The 22,609-nt window shown below is 43.0% G+C and overlaps 1 protein-coding gene and 1 long non-coding RNA gene across 2 annotated transcripts in view; one reads left to right on the forward strand and one right to left on the reverse strand.

Moving 5' to 3' along the window:
• LOC106734051 (uncharacterized) overlaps positions 1 to 7,023 on the reverse strand; it is a 34,737-nt gene extending 27,714 nt beyond the window's left edge. The window contains exon 1 of the long non-coding RNA XR_001369822.2: positions 6,955 to 7,023. This is a non-coding gene — a long non-coding RNA (uncharacterized LOC106734051). The remainder of the gene's footprint in view (positions 1 to 6,954) is intronic.
• GUCY2C (guanylate cyclase 2C) overlaps positions 1 to 22,609 on the forward strand; it is an 82,811-nt gene that overhangs the window by 54,985 nt on the left and 5,217 nt on the right. Inside the window, exons 20-25 of the mRNA XM_006169964.3 lie at positions 1,835 to 1,926; positions 6,916 to 7,074; positions 13,627 to 13,819; positions 14,868 to 15,042; positions 19,833 to 19,931; positions 22,107 to 22,201. Coding sequence (XP_006170026.1) covers positions 1,835 to 1,926; positions 6,916 to 7,074; positions 13,627 to 13,819; positions 14,868 to 15,042; positions 19,833 to 19,931; positions 22,107 to 22,201 — 813 coding nt within the window. The remainder of the gene's footprint in view (positions 1 to 1,834; positions 1,927 to 6,915; positions 7,075 to 13,626; positions 13,820 to 14,867; positions 15,043 to 19,832; positions 19,932 to 22,106; positions 22,202 to 22,609) is intronic.

The following is a 22,609-nucleotide window of genomic DNA, read 5'->3' on the forward strand; positions in this document are numbered from 1 at the left end:
AAAAAAAAAAAAACTAATAAATTTTTTAAAAACTTTTAGCCAACCATTAATATTCTAAGAAAATGCCAAAAAAAGTATTTGAAAGTGTTTATGGGCTTAAAAATAAAACAAAACCCACCTTTTGTTCCTTGAGAGATTAAAACAGGAACATTTTCCTTCAATTTCCAAGCACCCTACCAGATGAATTCTATGGTCAGATTCTGCAGGCATGAGTGGGCCATTTTCTCTCTCCTCTTCCCTCCCTGTATCAACAAAGCAGGCACATCACAGCCCAAGGTTCTGAGAGGCAACTGCTCCTGTCTCCACCTTCTCATTCCTTCCTTTTCACCTGCTTTGCCGCATCCTGGCATTGCTCCCCACACATCGGCATATCTTTTCTTAAACGGTCTTTTCTAGTCTGACTATAACCAAATGCTTAAAATCTTTCCCACCATATCATCCTTCTCCTCAGTTTGTTTGTGTGGTTGGATAGCTCTGAGATTGGAAATGAGGAATAAGATTTCAGGTCTAGTATCTGGTTCCAGTAGAATACACACCTCAAACTACTGGGTGGTTGGAAAAGTCAGCACACACTTTTGCATAGAAAAACATAGGAAAAGATACGCCATGACGTTCCCGACAACCCCGTGCTCTCTCAGTAATGCTCAGAAAGCCCAGCGTTTCACCCTGCAGCGCGGTGTCAGCCCACTGTGGGGGCTCGGCCCCTTCTGCTCTGACAGTCAGCAGATCGTTTCCAAGGCAGGAGTGTCACCCGTCGTGAATACAGGTCACCAGAGGGACGACCTACCGTGTCCGTGTCCAGTGGGAGTCCCTTCCCAGGGAATCCTTCAGGCGAAGTACACAGACAGGAATTACATCAATTACCACTTATGATCCTGTTTTTAGTCAGAGTGGAGAACAAACTTTATACACAATAAGTGGTTTTCACCACCCTTTTTGATCAATCAAAAGCTGCAAATATGAGATGAAGCTTCCACCGCTTTCTCCTGTCCCCTCTTCCTGCCTCCCTCCCTCCCATTCTCCATGTCAGCTTTTGCAGCTGTGATTACAATAACCTGAGGGGGAGCCCTTTGCCCCTTTGCCCATGCAATATTTACTACATACTTACACTAATGAATTACTCACTGTTTATCTGAAACGTAACTTTAACGGGGTGTCCTGTGTATTTTAAAGTGTATTTAGTTATTTTTTGCATGAGAGACAGGCAGAGGTGTCTCCAACAGAACGTTGAAGCCACAGCCCACTGCCAGTGTCAGCCAGTCCAGATTGCAGCATGCCTGGTTGCTCAGGGAAGTCCCACGTCCTGATCCTCGGACCTTCCCATATGGATCAAATTGCACTAGCACTGTAACATCAACTAGTCCAAACTAAGGCCACGTCACATACTAATTAAATCAGAATCTCTTGGTGTGGAGTCTGAATATGAGACATTTTATAAATTCTCCCCGGGTGATTCTACCGTTAGCCGTGGCGGAAAACTACTGATGTCCGGATTTGATTCCCACTTAGAACTTGTCTCATATTCGGCGAACCTCACTATTTTTGCTCTCCCCAACATAAACCCCGCACACCCCTGTGTTGTCGTCTTTCCCAAGCCCAGTCTCATCCTGATTGGGATCACATTTTCCACTCATTTTCCCCAAGGGAAAATGGTAAGCAGAGTGGGTGAGACAGAAACTGCAGGGAACTGGGGCTCTCTTACCCTCATTGTCAGAGAGAGGATATTATAAAAATATTCCCTGTCTAATTATGCCTATCAAGAAACACAGTAGGATGGGATTCTATCCTGACTGAGTTCACCCTCCCCTGGGATAACCTGCCTTTCTTCTTCCAGGTATATCTACTTGTAAAAAGCTGTTGGGAGGAAGATCCAGAAAAGAGACCAGATTTCAAGAAAATTGAGAATACACTGGCCAAGATATTTGGGTACTGCCTAAGTTATTTTTCCTTCACTAATTTCATATTTTTCAATGATAATTGACATTCCGTGGCATGTAAGAAAGAAAATGTGTATTCTGATGAAGAACCTCATAGTGCAACTAACTTCCATCTCATACACAGTAAGAGGGTAGGGACCAGCAGGTGGCGTGGTGATTGAGGTGCTGGACTTCCACATGATCGGCCACAGTTTGGATCTCGGACCTGGTGGCTTGCTTTCTTACTTTCCCCCTCTCTCTCTGTCTCTCTCTGGTCAAATTAAAAAAATAATAGTAATAATAATGATAATAAATAAAATTAAATAAATAATTCTTTTTAAAAAATTTAAGATGATACTGCCTGGCCACAGTGGCATAACAGCAAGGCACTGTTGAAGTCACGTGGAAGGCCCAACAGTGGCCTACCCAGCCCAAACAGGCCAGAGATGGCAGTGTGCACCTGGTCCTGGCTGACTGAGAGATGAGGGCAGGAAGCACGGCAACACTGAGAGAGCCTTTAAAAAAATCTAATTCTTAAAGATCTATTTTTTTTTCTCTCTTCTTGCTCATATTCTTTTTCTCTCTCTTTAAAAAAAAAAAAAATAGGGCATGGAGGTGGCCACCCTATGGAAAAAATTAAGATGATATGGAGACTTAACAGTCCATTTTCACAGGGAAATAACCACTTAGAAAGTTACCTAATGTCTGGGACCAGCAGTTGATGTAATGGCTATGTCACTGGACTCCCATGTAGTCGACCGTGGTTCAAATCCCAGACTTGGTCGCTTAAAACTCACGCTGGTCATGTGTGTGTGTGTGTGTGTGCCCAAGATCCCGAGACAAGAATGGAGGAGAAGGGATTGTGGCGTAGCCATCCCTCCTGGGGGGTGATTTCTCCCTTTCTGTCTCTCCTGTCTTTCTGGCCCTATAGCAAAAACCTCTCCGAAAGGAAGGAAGGAAGGAAGGAAGGAAGGAAGGAAGGAAGGAAGGAAGGAAGGAAGGAATGAGAGAGAGAGAGAGAAACCTAATGTCAAACCTTGCTTATTAAAAGATAGATCTGGGGGGCCAGCAGGTGGCATACTGGTTGAGGTGCTAGACTACACATGACCAACTACAGTTTGAGTCCTGGCCAGGACCTGGCAGCTTGAAACTCATACCAGGCGCATGGGCATGCATACTTAAAAGTCCTAGAGGAGACTAGAGGAGAAGGAATTGTGGCATGGCCACTCCCCTGGCGGGTGATTTCTCAGTTTTTCTCTCTCTGTCTTTCTGAGAGCACACACTCCCTATAGCAAAAATCTCTCTAAATCTCTTTTAAAATTAAAAATAAGTTCAGACCAACCATATATTTATCTGTTAAAAATATAATTTGTAGACCTTTCTGCAGGTCTAACATGGGTCCTGCATAGAATCTGTAAAGCCCCTAGATAATCCTTAACATTAGCAAGTTTCTTAAGATCTTAAACATCTTAAAATAACTAGCTTTGATCCTAGGTACTTAAAGCTTAGGTCATGAATCAGAATATAATTCAGAGTCAAAAAGAAAAAAAGTAGCACCCAATTATCTGATAAGATTGAATTCCAGATGCCCCCCCAACCCCCACTGAAGAATGAGAAAAGTAATACTGAATTAAGAGATAGGAGATCCAATTTCCAGAGTAGGATCTGATAATATTAACAGTTTGCTGGGTGTCAGTTTTCTTGTTAGTAAAACTAGATTGAACGCAATGATTTCTTTATTTTATTTTATTTTATTTTATTTATTAGTATTTATATAATTTGCTATAGGCCACAGGTGCTCATGAGAGAGAGCGAGGAAAAGTAAGAAAGCAAGCCTCCCTCCAGGTCCAGGACTCGAACAGCGGTCTACAATGCAGGAGTCTAACACCTTAACCATTACCTGCTGGCCCCTATGATTCCTCCCAGCTCTAACTTTCTGTATTTCTCATTAGGTCAAAAGATTCCGATACCTAATGAGCTAAGAGCTGGGGCTGGAAATGAGGTAGAGTGAAGTTAATGACAGCGTGGTCACTGGCAGAACTGAGAAACCGAGAGGAAGTAACTGAGAACTTAATTCCTTCCCCCTTTTCACACCTTCACGCACCAGTTACTAAGGTCGGATGAGACTGTAAGTGCTACAGACTGAATGCAAACTCACAAAGATAAACAGGGCCCCTCTATTTAACCTTTACTGCGGGGGGGTGGGGGGGGGGGTGTCTCAAACGGGGCGGGGGGGGGGGGGGGGGGATGTCTCAAACGTGGCGGCACCTTGGAACCTTGGAATCACTGAGGGCTGTGGAAACACTGCAGGGGTTCTACCCTAGGAAGTCTGATGTAATTGCTCTGGCATGCAAACTGGCAGCAGTTTTTTTAATAGCTTCCCAGATGATTAAAATATGCCGTCCAGGGACCAGTAGATGGTGTAATGGTTACGTTGTTGGACTTGCACGTAGTCAACTGCAGTTCAAGTCCCAGACCTGGTGTCTTAAACTCACATCAGGCATGTGTGTGTGTGCATGGCCAAGATCCCGAGAGGAGAATAGAAGAGAAGGGACTGTGGCATGGCCATCCCCCCCTGAGGGGTGATTTCTCATGTTCTGTCTCTCTGTCTCTCTCTGCCTCTCCAGTGAGTGCAAGCACCCTAGAGCAAAAATCTTTCTTAAAAAAAAAAAAAAAAGCCATCCAAGCTGAGAAAACTGTTTTAATTGAATCAGTTCATCACAAAGTGAGACAATCCATCTTCATATTTTACACCTGCCCCCTAGACTCTGACTCAGGTAAAAATTCCCCCCAGGAGCTTGTTAAAACATTCTGTTTCTTAATTCCATAGCTAGCAATTTGTAGTCATAGAGGTCTGGGATAGGACTCAGAAATATACTGAACTTTTAACAAGCATTCCCCACCACCCCAGCGGATTACGATGCAGGCTGTCTCCTCCTGAGAGCAGAGGCGGTAACTTGTAATTGTCGCTGTGTAATAATGAAAGGTTGTGATCGGAACCTCCCACTGTCGTACGTGTTATGAACATCATCCCATCCTCACAACACCGCAAGAACTCAGCACGTCCCCTGCCCAGTCTCCGCGTCAAAGCTTCCATACTTCCCAGGGTCACCCCAAGTGCCCTTTCATCTCAGTCTCCGCAGTCTAACAGAATAATCCAAAGATGTTTTTTGTTTGTTTGTTTTAGGACTTGGCTCTGTTCTGACATAGACATTTTAAGGTTCAACTTGGCATATACTTTCAATGATCAGTTTTAGACCATTTTTTTTAAAAGCTCTTTCTTGGGGCCAGCAGATGGCATAGTGGTTATATTGCTGGACTCCCACATGGCCGACCGCAGTTTGAAATCCAGACCCGGTGGCTTGAAAATCACCCCAGGAGCATGTGCCTGTGTGCCCTGGGAGGACAGAAAAGGGACTGTGGCATGGCCATCCCTCTGGGGTGATTTCTCACGTTCCCTTTCACAGTCTCTGTCTCTTTCCTGCGAGTTCATAGACCCTAAAGCAAAAACCTCTTATGAAAAAAGGATTTTTACTTACTGTAAATTTTTACTAAACTTTTTAGAAAATATGAATAAGCAAACAAGAAAGTAAGACCTCACCTGTTTTCCAATAGATGACCATCAGTTTTAAAAAAAAGGAATGAGATGATACATTTTTGCTGTTTTATAAATTGACTTCTTTCACTTAATATAGAAGGGAGGCACCTTCTTTGCATTTAACTATTCTATTTTGTATTTTATGATACATTAATATTCCCTTGCACCCCACTAGTTTAACTAGATTTTGTTACATATTTAAGTTATTTTAAAATGTTTGCTATCAGAAACATATTCATTGGGCCAACAGATGCCATAGAGGTTAAGGTAGCTGATCCCACATGGCCTACAGCATGATTGGAGTCCCAGGCCCTGTGATTTGAAAAACACACTGGGTACAAGCCCAAAATCCCGAGAGGAGAATGGAGGAGAAGGGATTGTAGTGTGGCCATCCCCCCAGAGGGTGATTTCTCACTTTCTCTCTCTCTCTCTCTGTGTGTCTTTCCGGCGAGTGCATAGGCCTTAGAGAAAAAAAAAAAAAAGAGAGAGAGAGAGAGAAAGGGAGAAAGAGAGAGAGAAAGATGTTCATAGATGTTTCTTAGGATAATTCTTAGAAGTGAAGTTCATGAGATTATAGGTGTGTGCATTTCAAAAGCTTGTGACACTTTTTTTTTTTTGAAGAGGTTTTTGCTATAGGGCACGTGCGCTCGCCAGACAGACAGAAGAGACAGAGAGACAGAAAGCAAGAAATCACCCCCCAGGGGGATGGCCATGCCACAATCCCTTCTCTTCCGTTCTCCTCTTGGGATCTTAGGCACGCATGCACACGCGCCCGGTGTGAGTTTAAGCCACCAGGTCCGGGACGTGAACCATGGTCGACTACGTGGGAGTCCAGCAACATAGCCATTACGCTAACTGCTGGTCCTGCTTGTGACACATTTTACAAGACTGTTCTCTAGGGCCATCCCTGTGGTGCAGTAGTTAAGTGCTGTGCAGAGGAAGCCACATCCCATATGGCCTATCATAATTTGAATCCAGGCCTTAGCAGCTTGAAGAAAAAAAGAACATGCTGGACACATATGCGCATGTGCCCAGGATCCTGACCGGAAGGAGGAATGAAGGAAAGGGGACTGAAGCGTGACTAGTCTCCACTGGGGGCATTTTCTCTCTCTGGCACACTACAGACCTTCTGGCATTTTAAATAAAGAGTTGCTCCTCAGGAAGGTTGTATCATGCATATGTATGGCTCATTGTCATCATTCTAACATGTTTTTCTTTTTTAAAACCTTATTTATTTATTTATCTATTTATTTATTTCTCCTGAGGCTAAACTTTTCATGTCTATTGGTGATCTTTACAATTTTTGAATTGCCTGTTCATCGTATTTGCCCATTGTTTTACTGACTGCCCATTTTTTTTCTTAAAAATGTATAAAAGCTCTTTACCTATTACTATCTATAGCCTTTTTCATGACCAAAAAAATGAAAGTTATATGGATACCTTGATCCGACGTCTTCAGCTGTATTCCCGAAACCTGGAACATCTGGTAGAGGAACGGACACAGCTGTACAAAGCAGAGAGAGACAGAGCTGACAGACTGAACTTCATGTTGCTCCCAAGGTAAGGCAAGTCTGCTGACGTGGTCTCGCACAATTCTGTTGTCATGCTTGATGGTACCAAGCTGACACCTTCAGCATATTTATCCAGTATTGTTGTAGGTTTTTTTTTTCCCTTTGTATTTACATAGGATTGTTTCCTTTTGCATATTCCCTTAGCATATTGTTCAGCAGATTTCTAGGTTTAAAAATACATGCATCTTGCTAAGTCTTGTTTGGGTTTGCACTATAAATACCCAGGAGAAAAAAGTTATTTCAAATGATTATGTGCTGCCATGGAAGGAGCCATGGACTATGGAATTAGACCCACTAACTTAGGTTCCAACACTTCTTTGCCACGTATTATTAAGTCTGGGACCTTGGGCAAGTTGTTTTTTTGTCTGTTTGTTTGTTTTTTGGTTTTTGGGGTTTTTTTGGAGAGGTTTATGCTATAGGGCGTGTGCGCTAGCCAGAAAGACAGAGAGAGACAGAGAGACGGAAAGCGAGAAATCATCCCCAGGGGGGATGGCCACTCCGCAATCCCTTCTCCTCTCAGGATCTTGGGCACGCACGCACACACGCCCGGAGTGAGTTTAAGCCTCCAGGTCTGGGACTCGATTCACAGTTGACTACATGGGAGTCCAGAGACATAGCCATTATGGGGACCTTAGGCAAGTTTATCTCTCCTCTATCTCAAAATGGAAACTAAAGTTTTCCTACAGAATATATGTGCTATAAGACACTTTCAGGAACTAAGTGTTAGTTTCTCTACTTTCTTCTTCTCACCACACCTGGGAGCCAAGTTCCAAGAAGAACTATCCTCGGTGAAGTAGGGGAAACATTAGAGGGCTTGCCATGGGGACATCGCCAGGCTGACTTCCATTTGGGAAGCATTATTACAGCCATGACAGAAGAGAAAGGAAGGTTGAAATTCCCAAACAGTTTAAAGCTTTCTAAGAGTTTCTACCTGAGTAATAACTGGAAAAGGTTAAGATAAGCAAACAATTAAAATGTGATGAGCTAGAAAATAGGCCCAGCCCACAAGTGTACACAAGTGAGAAGCAATGTTCTCTTCTCGTGAAAGTATGCTGACCCTTACAGAGACAGGGCACACATCTTAGTAACGTGAAAGAGTTTTATTTCAGCTCCTAAGAGTTACAACCCTCCCAGGGGACACAGATTCAAACAGCCTTGAGTATGCATTGCCAGGTCTTACAATCTCAGACAGATTTTAAAACCCATAAGGGTGGGAATGGAGAATATGTCCGTTGTTTGGCCACGGTTCTCCAGGGTCAAAAACAAGGGTGAATTGATGCCACTTGTGTGGGTGACCTTGTTATTGGTTGGACAGGCAGCTTCTAGCCAGATGTCCTTGCAGAAGTACTTCCCATGTCAGGCTGCAGTGGTCTTTGTGCAAGGTTGTGTCTGACAGAGCACTGACAGTGCTTGTTACCAGGCATACTTGCATGAGAACAGCCTCTTCATGGCCTTCCCGGGCTCGATTTAGTCAAGGTTTAACACAAGTTAAAATAAACAACGCCATTTATAATTTTGACAGCTTTTGCAAGAGATAATACACTGTACTGCTAGAGTAAGAAGCAGCTAGGCAGCCCAGTTTTGGGTGGAATCAGGGAAATTGAGGTCAGGTAGGCCTGACTTCAAAGCCTGGTTCCCCCACCTACAATTGAAGAATAATCTTGAGCAAGTTACCAAAATGCTCTAAGCCTCAGCTTCCTATCTGTCTTCCAGGGGCTTCTAAAAATTTCCTGAGATACTATGCAGAAACTTACAAAGTGCCTAGAATAGCCACAGTATTACTGTTATATACAGCAACTATGGCTTTTATATAAAACTTGCATCAATTATTTTATTTTGAAACTTCATTTTATTTAGAATATCAGCTCTATATGTGTAAGAGAAAGATTTTTAGGTTATATGAGCAGTTTTCTTTTCCATACAAACAGTTCTCTAGATAACGGTTTCTTTTCTGCAGGCCTAAGTCAGGACGCAAGAATTACACAGGGGCTCTGCTCAGTGTTGGGACCTGAAGAAATGTAATGCAAAACTCATGAGTCCTCAGAATGCCTGGAAACACTCTGAGAATAGAGCCCACCCTAGTAATGGGCTGGGATCCTTCATATTTACCTCAGGGACAGCTCTGAAAATGTTATGTAAGGGGCCTTCAAAAAGTTCATAGATGGAACCAGCAGTTAGTGTAATGGCTATGTGGCTGAAATCCCATGTAACCGACCACGGTTTGAATACCGGACCCGGTGGCTTAAACTCATGCCGGGCGCATGTGCGTGCATACCCAAGATCCCGAGAGAATGGAGGAGAAGGGATTGCGGCATGGTCATCCCCCCTGGGGGTGATTTCTTGCTTTCTATCTCTCTGTCTCTTTCTTTCTGGCAACTGCATGTGCCCTATAGCAAAACCTCTCAAAAAACAAAAAAGTTCATAGAAAAATGTGTATTGTGAAAACACTATGTGTGGATTTCAAGGTTTTTGCACCAAAATAAACTTATAATTTAATTCCATTTTCCCAAAAACTTTTTGGAGCCTCTATATATAATACATAATTCCTGGGCCAGCTCCACAGCCTGGTGGTTACGGCAGCCAGATCCCCATGGCCAACTGTGCAGTTCAAGCCCTGGGCCCAGCAGCTTGAGAAACATGCTCAGTACATGAGCATGCACATGCAAAATCCTGAAAGGACAGAAATATGGAGAAGGGATTACAGTGCCATCCCACGGAAAATGCTTTCTCCTCTTCCTCTCTCTCTGTCTCTGTGTCTCTCTCGAACACATGCGTGCACACATGCACACACAAAGACACAACTCCCTGCCTGGCCTTCAATGCTGAGTTGTGATGAAACATCCTCCTTGTCATCTGGCTTCCTTCCCAGGGTTTCATCATCTCTGGTTTTACACAACAAAGTCGCTCAAATGGTCTGAAACAGCTGGCTCCCCACCTCAGTCTCTTTCCTAGCTCGAGTCAATACACCACCTCGGCCACTAGATGGCAGAGGTTTTAACTGGATTGACAAAGTTCACAATGAACAGCTACCATACACCAGGACTCGGGCACGAATCGCCTTGATTATTTAAGTAAAATGTCTTTTTATTTGCAAAATTAAACTGAAACATGCATGAATAATAACTAGAAGAATCAAAAGAAATATTTATTGTGAAAGACAAATTTAATACTGTATGTAGGAACCAGAAGGAGAAGAAACTGGCGTGACCATGCTCCATTGGGGAGTGCTTTCAGTCTCTGACAGAAGCGTGAACCCTCTGGCACTTGTAAAAAAATTAAAAAAGAAAAATGTTTTTCTTCTCATGGAAAGTCTTTGCCAGACATCTCCTGTGTACACTAATTCTGCCTGTGTCACAACCTGTTTCCAAGCTCACCATGTTCAGCTTCCTTCATTTATCTGTCAGCATTGGTTTCTCTCTCTGGGCACGGCACTATTTCCAATCTCACATGAATTTTTGTATATAAGCAGTAAAACGGGTAAAAGTGGCAGAATATCCCATCGAATCACTACATCTACCTGGTATTCAGAATACTGTGCATTTGATACTTGGCATGTTAAGAACAACGGCCCCAGATGTGTCCTCCAGAATTCAATAAATCACATCAGAGGAGCATTTTCAAAGGTCCCAGGTTTCATCATAGCACCAACTGAAAATGCTGCCCTCGAGCCAGCCCCACAGCCTAGTGCTTAAGAGGGTCGGAGCCCTCATGGCCAAATGCTCTGGCGGTTTGACAAACGTGACAGGCACCAGTGCTTGTGTGACCAAAATCCTGACAGGATGGAGAAATGCAGGATCGTGGCATGACCACACCCCATCGAGAGACAGTTTCTCCCCTTTCCTCTCTCTGTCTCTCTGTTTCTCCCTGGAAAGTGTACCTGCATTCGATGTTTGCACATTATCCAAATGAGTGTTATGAATCTTGGTGGTTGGCTGGCTGCTTGGGTTCTGGGAGAGTCCCAGGTGCTCCTTTTTTGCTACGGTCAGCCCCATCCAGACCTTCCCCATCTCCCAGATTCCCAAGGGCAGGACTGCGGAGGAAGTACAGGGAAATTTAAAGATGGAAAGGCGGATGCTGTTGAGTTCTGTCCTGGCTCTGTCCTCAGTGAGCTGTGGGACCTTATAAAAGTTGTCCTTCTGGGACCAGCAAATGGTGTAATAGTTACACAGCTAGACTCCCGTGTAGTCGGTAGCAGTTCAAGTCCCAGACCTGGCGACTTCAAACTCATGCCGGGCATGTGTGCGTGTATGACAAAAATCCCAAGAGGAGAATGGAAGAGAAGGGATTGTGACAGAACCATCCCCCTTTGGGGGGGGGTGATTTCTCACTTTCTATCTCTCTAGTGAGCACATGCACCCTATAGGAAAAAAATTATCTCTCTCTCTAAAAAAAACAAAAAAGCTGTCCTTCCTCTTTACGCCCCAACTTTCACATCTGTGAAACTAGAGGATTTATTCTTAATGACCTCTAATGGCACCTCCCAGCTTTGGGTCATGATTCTGGCAGAATCAAATCAAAGCAAATCCTGGTGGATTCCACACTCAGGTCCACTACAAAGCGATCCCCACGTCAGGCTGCCTCATGTCAGCCACCGTTCCTCCTTCACAGTGAAAAGGCCACATGGCCACAGAGGAGGTTCTTCCCTCTCAACTCTGAGTCCAAGATGCTGCTCCTTATATCTCACCAAAGATATTCTAAGTTGTTTCCATTTCACTTCTACAGTTTCAGCAGAATTTTAATTTGTTTATGTAGCCATTGACTTTGCTTTTAAAGGACCCAAATCTGGCTCAAAGTACATCACATAAATTTTGGTTCATAATATGTCATAATTAATTTTTAAAGAATTGTTTATGTATTATCATTATTTTTCAGTTTTGACCAGAAAGACAAAGAGAGAAAGAGACGATATAAAGGAAGCCTTGAGGTCTGGGACTCAACCCCGTTGTCAGCCATGTGGGAGTCCAGAGCCCTTAACCACTATGCCACCTGCCAGCCCTTATCACTAATGTTTTAAAAGGATTATTTATTTAATTTTATTTATTACTATTGTTATTTTTTCACTTTAGCTGTAGCCCATGTGCACTCACCAGAGAGACACAGAAAGAAAGAGAGGGAAAGTGAGAAAACAAGTCTCCAGGTCCAGAATTCAAACTTGAGTCGGCCATGTGGGAGTCCAGTGCCTTAACCACCATGCCACCTGCTGGCCTCTGTCATCATTTTAAAGTGCATTATTCCTTCATAATATTATTAAACACTGCCAGGGAAGTAAAACTATTGACTTCAAAGAAAAGTCAGAGGGTCAGCAGATGGCATAGTGGTTATATCGCTGGCCTCCCCCATGACCAAACGCAGTTCTAGTCCTGGTTCCAGTGGCTTGAAAATCATGCTAGGTATGTGGCATGTGTGCCCAAGATCCCGGGAGGAGAATGGAGGAGAAGGGATTGCAGCATGGATATACTCCCTGGGGGATGATTTCTCACTTTCTCTCTTGCTATCTCTGTCTCCCTCTCTCTCTCTCTCCAGCAAGTGCACATGCTGTAAGGCAAAAACTCCTTAGGAAAAAATAAATAAATAAAAGTCAGATCTGATAGCTGTGATTATTCAAGCTCTTACATGACACTCTCTCCTCCTCAGCTTTTGTGTACAGAGCTATATACTTAAGAGTGGTTATCAGTGAGAGATAATAAGTGGGCAAGTTGTATATGCATCAGGGCTGGGTTGGTATTAAGGGCATGATGAATGTGTATGGGATTAATAATCAAATATTAAGAACCTCTGGGGACCATAAGATGAAATGGTTACATTGCTGGACTGGACGCCCATGTAGTTGATTGCAATTCAACTCCCAGACCAGGTTGCTTAAAACACACCAGGCATGTATGCATGCGTGCCCAAAAATCCCAAGAGGAGAATGGAAGAGAAGGGGTTGCAGCCCCCCAGGGGGTGATTTCTCACTTTCTGTCTCTCTGTCTCTATGGTACGTGCATGTGGCCTATAGGAAAAAAGAGAAAAAAATTCTATCTCTCTCAAAAAAAAAAAAAAAGAACCTGTTGAACTTACTCATATTCGTCTGAGTTCAAATACATGTATCATATATGTGCTGTATAATATGTTCTTATTACATGGGACCAGCAGTTAGCATAATGGCTATGTTGCTGGATTCCCATGTAGCTGACCACAGTTTGAGTCCCGGACCAGGTGGCTTAAACTCACGCTGGGTGCGTGTGCATGTGTGCCCAAGATCCCAAGAGGAGAATGGAGGAGAAGGGACTGTGGCGTGGCCATGCCCCCTGTGGGGCGATTTCTTACTTTCTGTCTCTCTCTCTCTTTCTGGTGAGTGCACACGCCCTATAGCAAAAACCTCTCAAAAAAATATATATGTTCATATTACAGTCCAGGAGGCAGCGTATCTTTGCTTTCTAGCTACCATTTCACTGGAAATTCCTAAGTTTAAAATTCCTCATGGACAATTACAACTGTCTTACGAAAGACCAAAAAATGTGCTGAAATCTAATGTATTTATTTTTCCTTCTTTGTTTAGGCTAGTGGTCAAGTCTCTGAAGGAGAAAGGCATTGTGGAGCCCGAATTCTATGAGGAAGTCACCATCTACTTCAGTGACATCGTGGGTTTCACCACTATCTGCAAATACAGCACCCCCATGGAAGTGGTGGACATGCTAAATGACATCTATAAGAGTTTTGACCAAATTGTTGACCACCACGACGTCTACAAGGTAACCACTTCACCTCACAGGCTGAAAGGATCACACAGCCCGAGGTCATTAGTTGTTTCTTACCCAGGTATCGTCTTCTCTAATTTAACATTTAATCAATGAGTGGTTAAATTTGCGCTAACATGAAGAGAATTGGAAGAATTAGAAGAGTCAGAAGTCAAAATTACTGTTCAAGAAGCAACACAAAAGAAACAACATAAAATTCAGCAGAACTGAATTTTAGATGTATTTAGAGAAAATGGGATATTCTCAAATCACCTCCAAAAAATGGACAGTGTTTAGGCTGATTGCAGATGAAGCAGAGAAGACACTGGACTTATACATAGATACCACACTACAAGATGTGTATTATGTCTTAGAAGAAGATACAACCTTTTTTTTTGAGAGGGAGATTTTTGTTACAGGGTGAGTGCACTCGTCAGAGAGAGAGAGAGAGAGACAGACATAAAGCAAGAAATCAGCCTCCAGGGGGTTTGGTCATGTCGCAATCCCTTCTTCTCCATTCTCCTCTTGGGATTTTGGGCATGCATGCACAATTACTTGGCATGAGTTTTAAACTGCCAGGTCTAGGACTAGAACTGCAGTCAACTATGTGGAAGTCCAGCAATGTAACCATTATGCCATCTGCTGGTTCTGGCACCTATGATTTTTTTTTTTTTTTTGTCAAATAATATGGGAAAAAAATGACAAGTGCTAAAGATGATTTTTTTTTTTGGTAATTAGGATGCTCCTATAATTTCATAAAATTATTTAGATTATTTAAACATTTAATTATCATCACATATGGAAGATTTGTATAATCATGAAATACTTCTATATGCTTAAAATCCTTTATAACTGGTTTAATCTTTCATCTAACTCAATTATGAAAATGTAGAAGAAATTATCATAGAATTAGTCTTGAACTGGCCCCAGAAAAAGTGAACGGGGCTCTCTGCACAGACCTAGTTCCCAAGAACCTTTCCGTATTCGAAACGTGATTAGCCACTTCTGCTTCCTTCCTGCCTTTCAAAGGGGCAGGTCCACTGATGAGAAACTGTTCCCACAGGTGGAAACCATTGGTGATGCCTACATGGTTGCTAGTGGCTTGCCCAAGAGAAACGGCAACCGGCATGCAATAGACATTGCCAAGATGGCCTTGGACATCCTCAGCTTCATGGGGACGTTTGAGCTGGAGCATCTCCCTGGCCTCCCAATATGGATCCGCATTGGAGTTCACTCAGGTACGAAGCTGAGCACCTGAAGGGAGCCATGTGGAACTCTGTGCACCAACTAAATCAGAAAGACAAAAGGCTTTCGAAGTGATCAGTTTTCACATGAGGTTTACACTTGAATTCTATGTGCCAAATCAGGGGTCCTGTGACATGTCCTGACACATTTAGACCCAGAAGCTCCAAGAACAATGCCTTTGACAGCACCTTTGACCCCTGGAATGAAAAACACCAACAACATACAAACACTAGAAACTCTGGACCTGCTATTTAAGTCAGCACTTCTATTTTATTTATCTTCTACCCATCCCTCCCTCTCTCTACCTTCAACTTCTATATATATTTTTTGCACTAAAATATTATGGTATCTTAAGGATACTAGATTAGCTACAGGGGAGAAAATACGTGATTAAATTCCTACAAGATTTATACCTTCCCCCACCACAGTGGTTCAGAAAGTACAAGTCGCTTCAAAGACCCTGAAAGTTATGTGGTCAGGTTGAAAGAAAAATTTTAGATAAACTAAATTTAACTGACATTAATTGGACTAAGAACAATTCTACCAATTTTCTTCTCCCCATCCCTCCCTCTCTCTACCTTCAATTCTATATATATTTTTTTGCACTAAAATATTATGGTATCTTAAGGATACTAGATTAGCTACAGGGGAGAAAATACGTGATTAAATTCCTACAAGATTTATACCTTCCCCCACCACAGTGGTTCAGAAAGTACAAGTCGCTTCAAAGACCCTGAAAGTTATGTGGTCAGGTTGAAAGAAAAATTTTAGATAAACTAAATTTAACTGACATTAATTGGACTAAGAACAATTCTACCAACTGGGTGGCCCTCAGAAGCAGAACAGGTTCAGAGAACCCACTGAGTAACGCCGTCAGTCAGTATTTATAGACAGAAAACAGAGCTGAAGTAGAGAACAGGCTTCATCAGTTACAACTTGGCCTTTGCCTATCTGGACTTGGCACAATGAGGCATTTGGCTTATATGGACCTGGTCTGATCAGCTGGAGATTGGAGATTGGCTGAAATGTCCTCTTATGTTGGCTAAGACTCAGCTATTTGTTACAAAGTATGCTCCTAAGTTAGACCTTCAGTTTATGTACTAAACTAGGGTGCAGTTTGTTACACAGGACTCAGTGTGCAAGCAGCTTCAGGCCATATTTAGTTTAACAGACTTGAACATAGAGGGGTTTGTTGTCATTGTTGTTTGTTTTTTTGAGAACTTTTTTGCTATAAGGTGCACGTGCTCACTGGGGAGACAAAGAAAATCACACACACACACACACACAGACACAGGGGGATACAGCCATGCCGCAATCCCTTCTCTTCCATCTCCTCTCAGGATTTTGGGCATGCATACACATGTGCCTGGTGTAAATTTCACAACTGCAGGTCCAGGACTTGAACAGCAGTCAGCCTTGTGGTAGTCCAGTGCTAACCACTAGGCTACCTGCTGACTTCAAACACAGATTTTAAAAGATGAGTTACAAGTATTATAGAAAAACAAAGTTAGAGAGCAACTTGCAAATCATGTAGATGAATCCTTTGCAGTACATAAATCACCTTTGTAGGTTCTAAGATGAGTAAGAATTTTTAGAATAGTCTCAGGACTCCCTCAAAATTCACTATTTCCCAAATCAACTCACTCCATTATCGAATCAGTGTCATTATTAGATCATTAAATCACATCTCTCTATCATTTGTCACTGCTCCTTTAATCTCTCCAAGTCTTACAAAAGACCTTGAGTACAGAAAACCCAAAGGATCACTCCAGGCTTTACGGCAAGGACGAGAACAGCTGCATTTGCAAGTCATTCTATATCCACAGTGCCTAGTTCAAAGCCTGATAGAAAATATTTATTGATTGAGTGAGGTATTGGTGAAATTTCTCTTTTTAAAAGTTTTCTTACAAGAGGTCACATTTGCTCACCAGAGAGAGAAAGAGAGAGAGAGAGAAAGAGAGAGAGAGAGAGAGAGAGAGAGAACTCCAGTGGGCTACGGTCATGCTATAATCCCTTTTCTTCCATTCCCCTATCCCATCAGGATTTGGGGCACACATGCACATGTACTCAAGCGTGTTTTTCAAGCCACTGGGACTAGATTCAAACCACAGAGGGTCATGTGGGATCTGTTTCCTTAGGCAGCATGCTATGGGGTAGGCCCTGGTGAGAGTTTTCCTCCTATTTTTTTTTTCAAATTATTTTTATTTAACTTTATCTATTCATTCATTTATTTCAATTTGACTAGAGAGGGATAGAGTGAGAGAGAGAGAGAGAGAGAGAGAGAAAGCTGCCAGGTCTGAGATTTGAACTGCAGTCAGCCATGTGGGAGTCCAGTGTCCCTAACCACCAAGCCACCTGCTGGACCCCCCCCCTTTTTTTTTTAAGAGAAATTTTTGCTGTAGGACATCTGCACTTGCCAGAGAGACAGAGAAAGACAGAAAGTGAGAAATCACACACACACACACACACACACACACACACACCCAGGGGGAATGGCCATGCCACGATCTCTTCTCCATTCTCCTCCCAGGGTCTTGGTCAAAGGGAACATGTGCCTGGTGTGAGTTTTAAGCTGCTGGGTCTGGGACTTGAACTGCAGTCAAGTATGTGGGAGTCCAGCAACATAACCATTACACCACCTGCTGGTCCCAAATTCGTTTATTTTTTTAGAGAGAGATTTTTGCTATCGGGCACGGGCACTTGCTGGAGAGACAGAGAGAGACAGAGAGACAGAAAGTGAGAAACCACTCTCCAGAAGAGACGACCACACTGCAATCCCTTCTCCATTCTCCTCCCAGGGTCTTGGTCAAAGGGAACATGTGCCTGGTGTGAGTTTTAAGCTGCCAGGTCCAGGACTCAAACCACAGTCAACTACATGGGAGTCCAGCAAAGTAACCACCATGCCAACTGCATGATGAGATTTTTCATGATGAGATTTTTCAAAGTGACAGTAAATAGAATTTAAAAACCACTGCCATGTCTTTGACATCCAGGAACACAGCCGTGACCTTCCTCAGTCATGTCTATAAGCGAAAGTCACAGATGTTTCCATATACTCTTGAGAGAACCTCCTGGCAAGCTCTCTGGCCACAGAAGTAGCACACTGTCTCTTTTCCGACCCATCACGAATCGCTAGGCTGAAGGAAGGCTTAGCAATCGGCCTGACAGAACCACATCAGGGAAATTAGAGTCCAGGTTCTCTGCTCGATCTCCTTCCCCTGTGATTTGCTCCATGCCAGAGGTGATCACCAGACCTGGCCCCTCCACACTAGCTGGCATGAGAGGAATATCCAACACTTACCTGGAGGAGTTGAGGCCTAAGAAATGGAAAAGTTGCAAAGTTAGATATCGATCCTTAAGAACGAGACATAATATCTGCAGGGATTCTTTTCACTACCAGACCCTTGGCCACTTTGTCATTGTGAAATAAGGAGTCATTTGTAGATAGGCCCACCAGCCCTAGTGCACAGCCTGATGTTGGGGGGCGGGGAGCTCTGAGAGTCCTGATGGATGGCTGCCTCTACTGTGCTTTCCCTCCCGAGAGTTTCTGTTTGGTTTTTATTTTTGTTTCATTGTTTGTTTTTCATCAGAGCTGACAGCAAAGGGCCCGGACTCAGGGGAAGATGCACAGTTTGATTTATTTTTTTTCAGTGTTCTTAAAAAGAGTACTGGTGGGATAAATCTATAAAGAAACTCATATAGAATGAAACACAACAAGCCACCTTAAACATTAATCATTAACCCTACCCTCAGTGTTGCAGTTTCTAAGTTAATCTTTAACTTCTAAAATCTGAAACTTCTTGCATGCAGTCATTCCACAAATACCTCATGGAACAATTCTTCTTTCCTACCCCACATGCCACAGTGCTCAGCGTTGTCTGGGCTTTCGTTCTGGTTGTTAGGCTGCCTCGTGCCATCAGTTTCTCCCACCCAATGTGTGTGCATTCACATAACCCATGAAATGCTTAAGACAGATTATGCCAAGTTCCTGTCTCCTGGGTCTTACATAATTGTGCCACTAACTCCAGAAATGCCACCCTAAAATAAAATATAAAACGAACTTGGGTCACTGAAACTTCACGTCTTTGGTGCCCTCCAGCAGCCAGAGTGTGGGGTTGTGTGGCCTAGCACAGCCAACAAGCAGTGGGATTTGGGGTCACGCTCATCTTTCCTGAGAGCCTTCTATGTCAAATATCAAGAAGGACTTCCCACCTTTGTGATTCATCTCTCTGGATGCCTTCCTATTGAGAGCAATTTTTTGTTGTTGTTTTGCTTCATTTTGTTTTGTGTTTACCAGGGCAAACTACATTCTGCAATCGTGCATTGAATAATGGTGCTATTCTTGTTAAATATGTCCATTTTAATCAAAGTCACAGCTCCTGTTTCATACCCTCAGCTACCTCCCCGTGACAGGACAGGAAGTATTCAGCATTGTTGACCCTGTGAAGAACTTATCCACTTTTTTTAGACAGAGATTTTTTTTTGCTATAGGGCATGTACACCAGAGAGACAGAGACAGAGAGACAGAAAGTGAGAAATCACCTCTTCCCCGCCCCAGGAGGGATGGCCACACCACAGTCCCTTCTCCTTCAGTCTCCTCTTGGGATTTTGGGCATGCACATGTGAGTTTTTAGCCACTGGGTCCGGGACCAGAACTGTGGTTGACTACATAGGAGTCTTGCGATGTAACCATTACGCCATCTGCTGGTCCCAGAACATACCTATCTTACTTAGTGTGCAGTTTCCATCGCCTCAACTTCCTGCTTTCGATTCTCCATTCCAGGTCCCTGTGCTGCTGGAGTTGTGGGAATAAAGATGCCTCGATATTGCCTGTTTGGAGATACAGTCAACACTGCCTCCAGGATGGAATCCACTGGCCTCCGTAAGAAAACAGTTCTTTCATTAAAGGACAAAGACTCTCCCTTCCAGCAGGGGGCGACTGGGATGAAATGCGCAGTGAGATACCGAGTCCCAGTGAGATGAGGAACGACCCTTCGCATTGGCTGAACATGAGTCTGGGTGGATCCAGTCCTTGCTGTTTTACTTGTCATTGTTTGCTAATAATTATTTTGCTTTGACTTCTCTGCTCAGTTTTAGACTGTTTCTATAGTTTTGTCTCATTTCAGTCATTTTGGGCACATTGTATCTGGAATAGTCATGAAATTTAGCATAGTTAAGAAAAATCCATGTTGGTTTAAAAAAAAAAAATCAGTGGGCCAAATATATATGGACCATACACCCTGGTTTGCATTCCTTTTTACCTTTTTTCTTTTTTTTTATGGAAATTGATTTTAGTAAAGACAAATCTGGGGATTTGTTATATGCAAAGATACATTGCATTTGCCTGGCAAGGAAGAGGCCAGTAAATGATACTATGTGTGAAAGGAGATCCATAAATATTAATGGCAGTATTAGTTAGAGATTGTTTTTTGCCTTTGGACATGTGCATTCACCAGAGAGAGAGACAGACACAATGAGAGGGAAAGTGAGAAATCACCCCACAGAGGGATGGACACACAACAATCCCTTCTCCTCTATTCTCCTCCTGGAATCTTAGGCACGCATACACATGTACCTGGCATGATTTTGTTTTATTTATTTATCTATCTATCTATCGATTGATCAATCTATTTTTTAATTTGACCAGAGTGGGACACGGTGAGAGAGAGAAAAAGAGAGAGAGAGAGAAAGTGAGAAAGTAAGCCACCAGGTGCAGGACTCAAACCATGGTTGGCCATGTGGGAGTCCAGTACCCTTCCTTAACCACTATGCCACCTGCCGGCATGATTTTGAAGCCACCAGGTCTGGGACTCTGGAACCATGGTCAGCCATATCAGAGTCCAGCGACATAACCACTACACCATCTGCTGTTCCCAACAGGACAGTATTTTGACAGTCCACTGACAACTGACACTAATTTATACTGGAAAATCATGGTGTAAAGAATAGGGCTGGAGCGGCCAGCAGGTGGAGCAGTGGATAAGGTGCTCAATTTCCACATGGTTGACCACAGTTTGAGTCCCAGACTTGGCAGCATGAAATTCACGCTAGACATGTGTGCATGCATGCCCAAAATCCCAAGAGGAGACTGGAGGAGAAGGGACTGTGGTATGACCATGCCCCCCTGGGGGGTGATTTCTTCCTTTCTTTCTCTCTGTCTCTCTTATACACACACAAAACAAAAGTCTATATAAAAAATAGATAACAAAAATAACAAAATGAAAATCTATAACAAAAATCTCTAAAATAAATAAATAAATAAATAAGGTTGGAGTCAGACATGGTGGGGTTAAACTCCTAACTGTGCTGATCATTGTCTAAGCTAAGGATCAAGTTCTCTGATCTCTCAAGGCCTCTGAAAGATGAATATATAAATTAAGATTGGGATATCAACCTAGCTGGGCTATTGGAAAAATTTGGGATGATGCTTTGATAAGCGTTTAGCCATCCTCTGGTAGAAGACAGGCCCACAGTTTGCTGTCGCCTTACTGCTGTTGTGTGTTGTGTGTGCTTACACACCCAGGCTGGGAAGGTGGGCCATATCAATGGGTCTCAAAGTGAGGATGCCTTTACCACTCGTTAGTCGGAAGGATAACAGTGCAGAAGGATGCTTTGAGAAAGTCAAGACCCTGTAACTCTCTCCTCAATCTTTACCTTACACCTAATACTAACTATTTATTAGCACTTTTATAAGGAACTCAAAACTAAATTCCAGCTTCTAAGTTTAGCACTATAAGCCAAATCTAAAGCCAGGTTTCAAAGGCTTTCAGTCTGGGCTGGAGTGAGGATCTATGGAGCAAAGCCTGGGAATCTGTCACTCAGGACCCTGGAAACTGCTGCCAGACCCTCCTTCCCAAGCGTGATGGTATTTTTTTTGCCCTCGTTATTGTTATCTTTAAATGTTCTTTTACTATTTGTTTTTATATTTGTTTTTCCCCTGGATTCAGATTACTTGTTTCAGATATTCTTGATAGACTGAATCAAGGGTAAATAAATGTGACCATCTAATACATTTTAAAATGAGCAAGATGTTCATTTATCTCCTTGGCATTTTCAGCCTTGAGAATTCACGTGAGCGGCTCCACTATATCCATCCTGAAGAGAACAGAGTGCCAGTTCCTATATGAAGTGAGAGGAGAAACATACTTAAAGGTAAGGAGTTCACAAAGAGAGTGCGTAGGAAAATCACAGGAGGTAGGGCACCGCTGTGTGATACTGGAGCCACACGGGGACCTGGGTTCAGGTCCCAGGTCAGCCTAAACACCCTGGGCACCCTCGTGTGCATCCCTGATCCTAAGTGAAGGCTGGGCTGGGTAGGGGGCAGTGGATCATTGCATAAGATATCTTGTCAAGAGTCTCTCTTTCTTTCAAAACAAATTAAAAAAAAATAAAAAACTTAAAAAAGAAGCAAAAGAGAAAACATCCAAATACACATGGGCCACCTCATCCGAGACTTGGCCAGGAAAGCTGAGGAGCACGAAGATGAAAACTCTTCTGTACACTCCGTGATCACTCACCGTCCCCCGTGGAAGCAAGCACCCCTGAAGAATGTGAACTCGG

This window comes from Tupaia chinensis, unplaced genomic scaffold (genome assembly GCF_000334495.1).
Source record: "Tupaia chinensis unplaced genomic scaffold, TupChi_1.0 Scaffold147869_1, whole genome shotgun sequence".
NCBI classification, from domain to species: domain Eukaryota; kingdom Metazoa; phylum Chordata; class Mammalia; order Scandentia; family Tupaiidae; genus Tupaia; species Tupaia belangeri.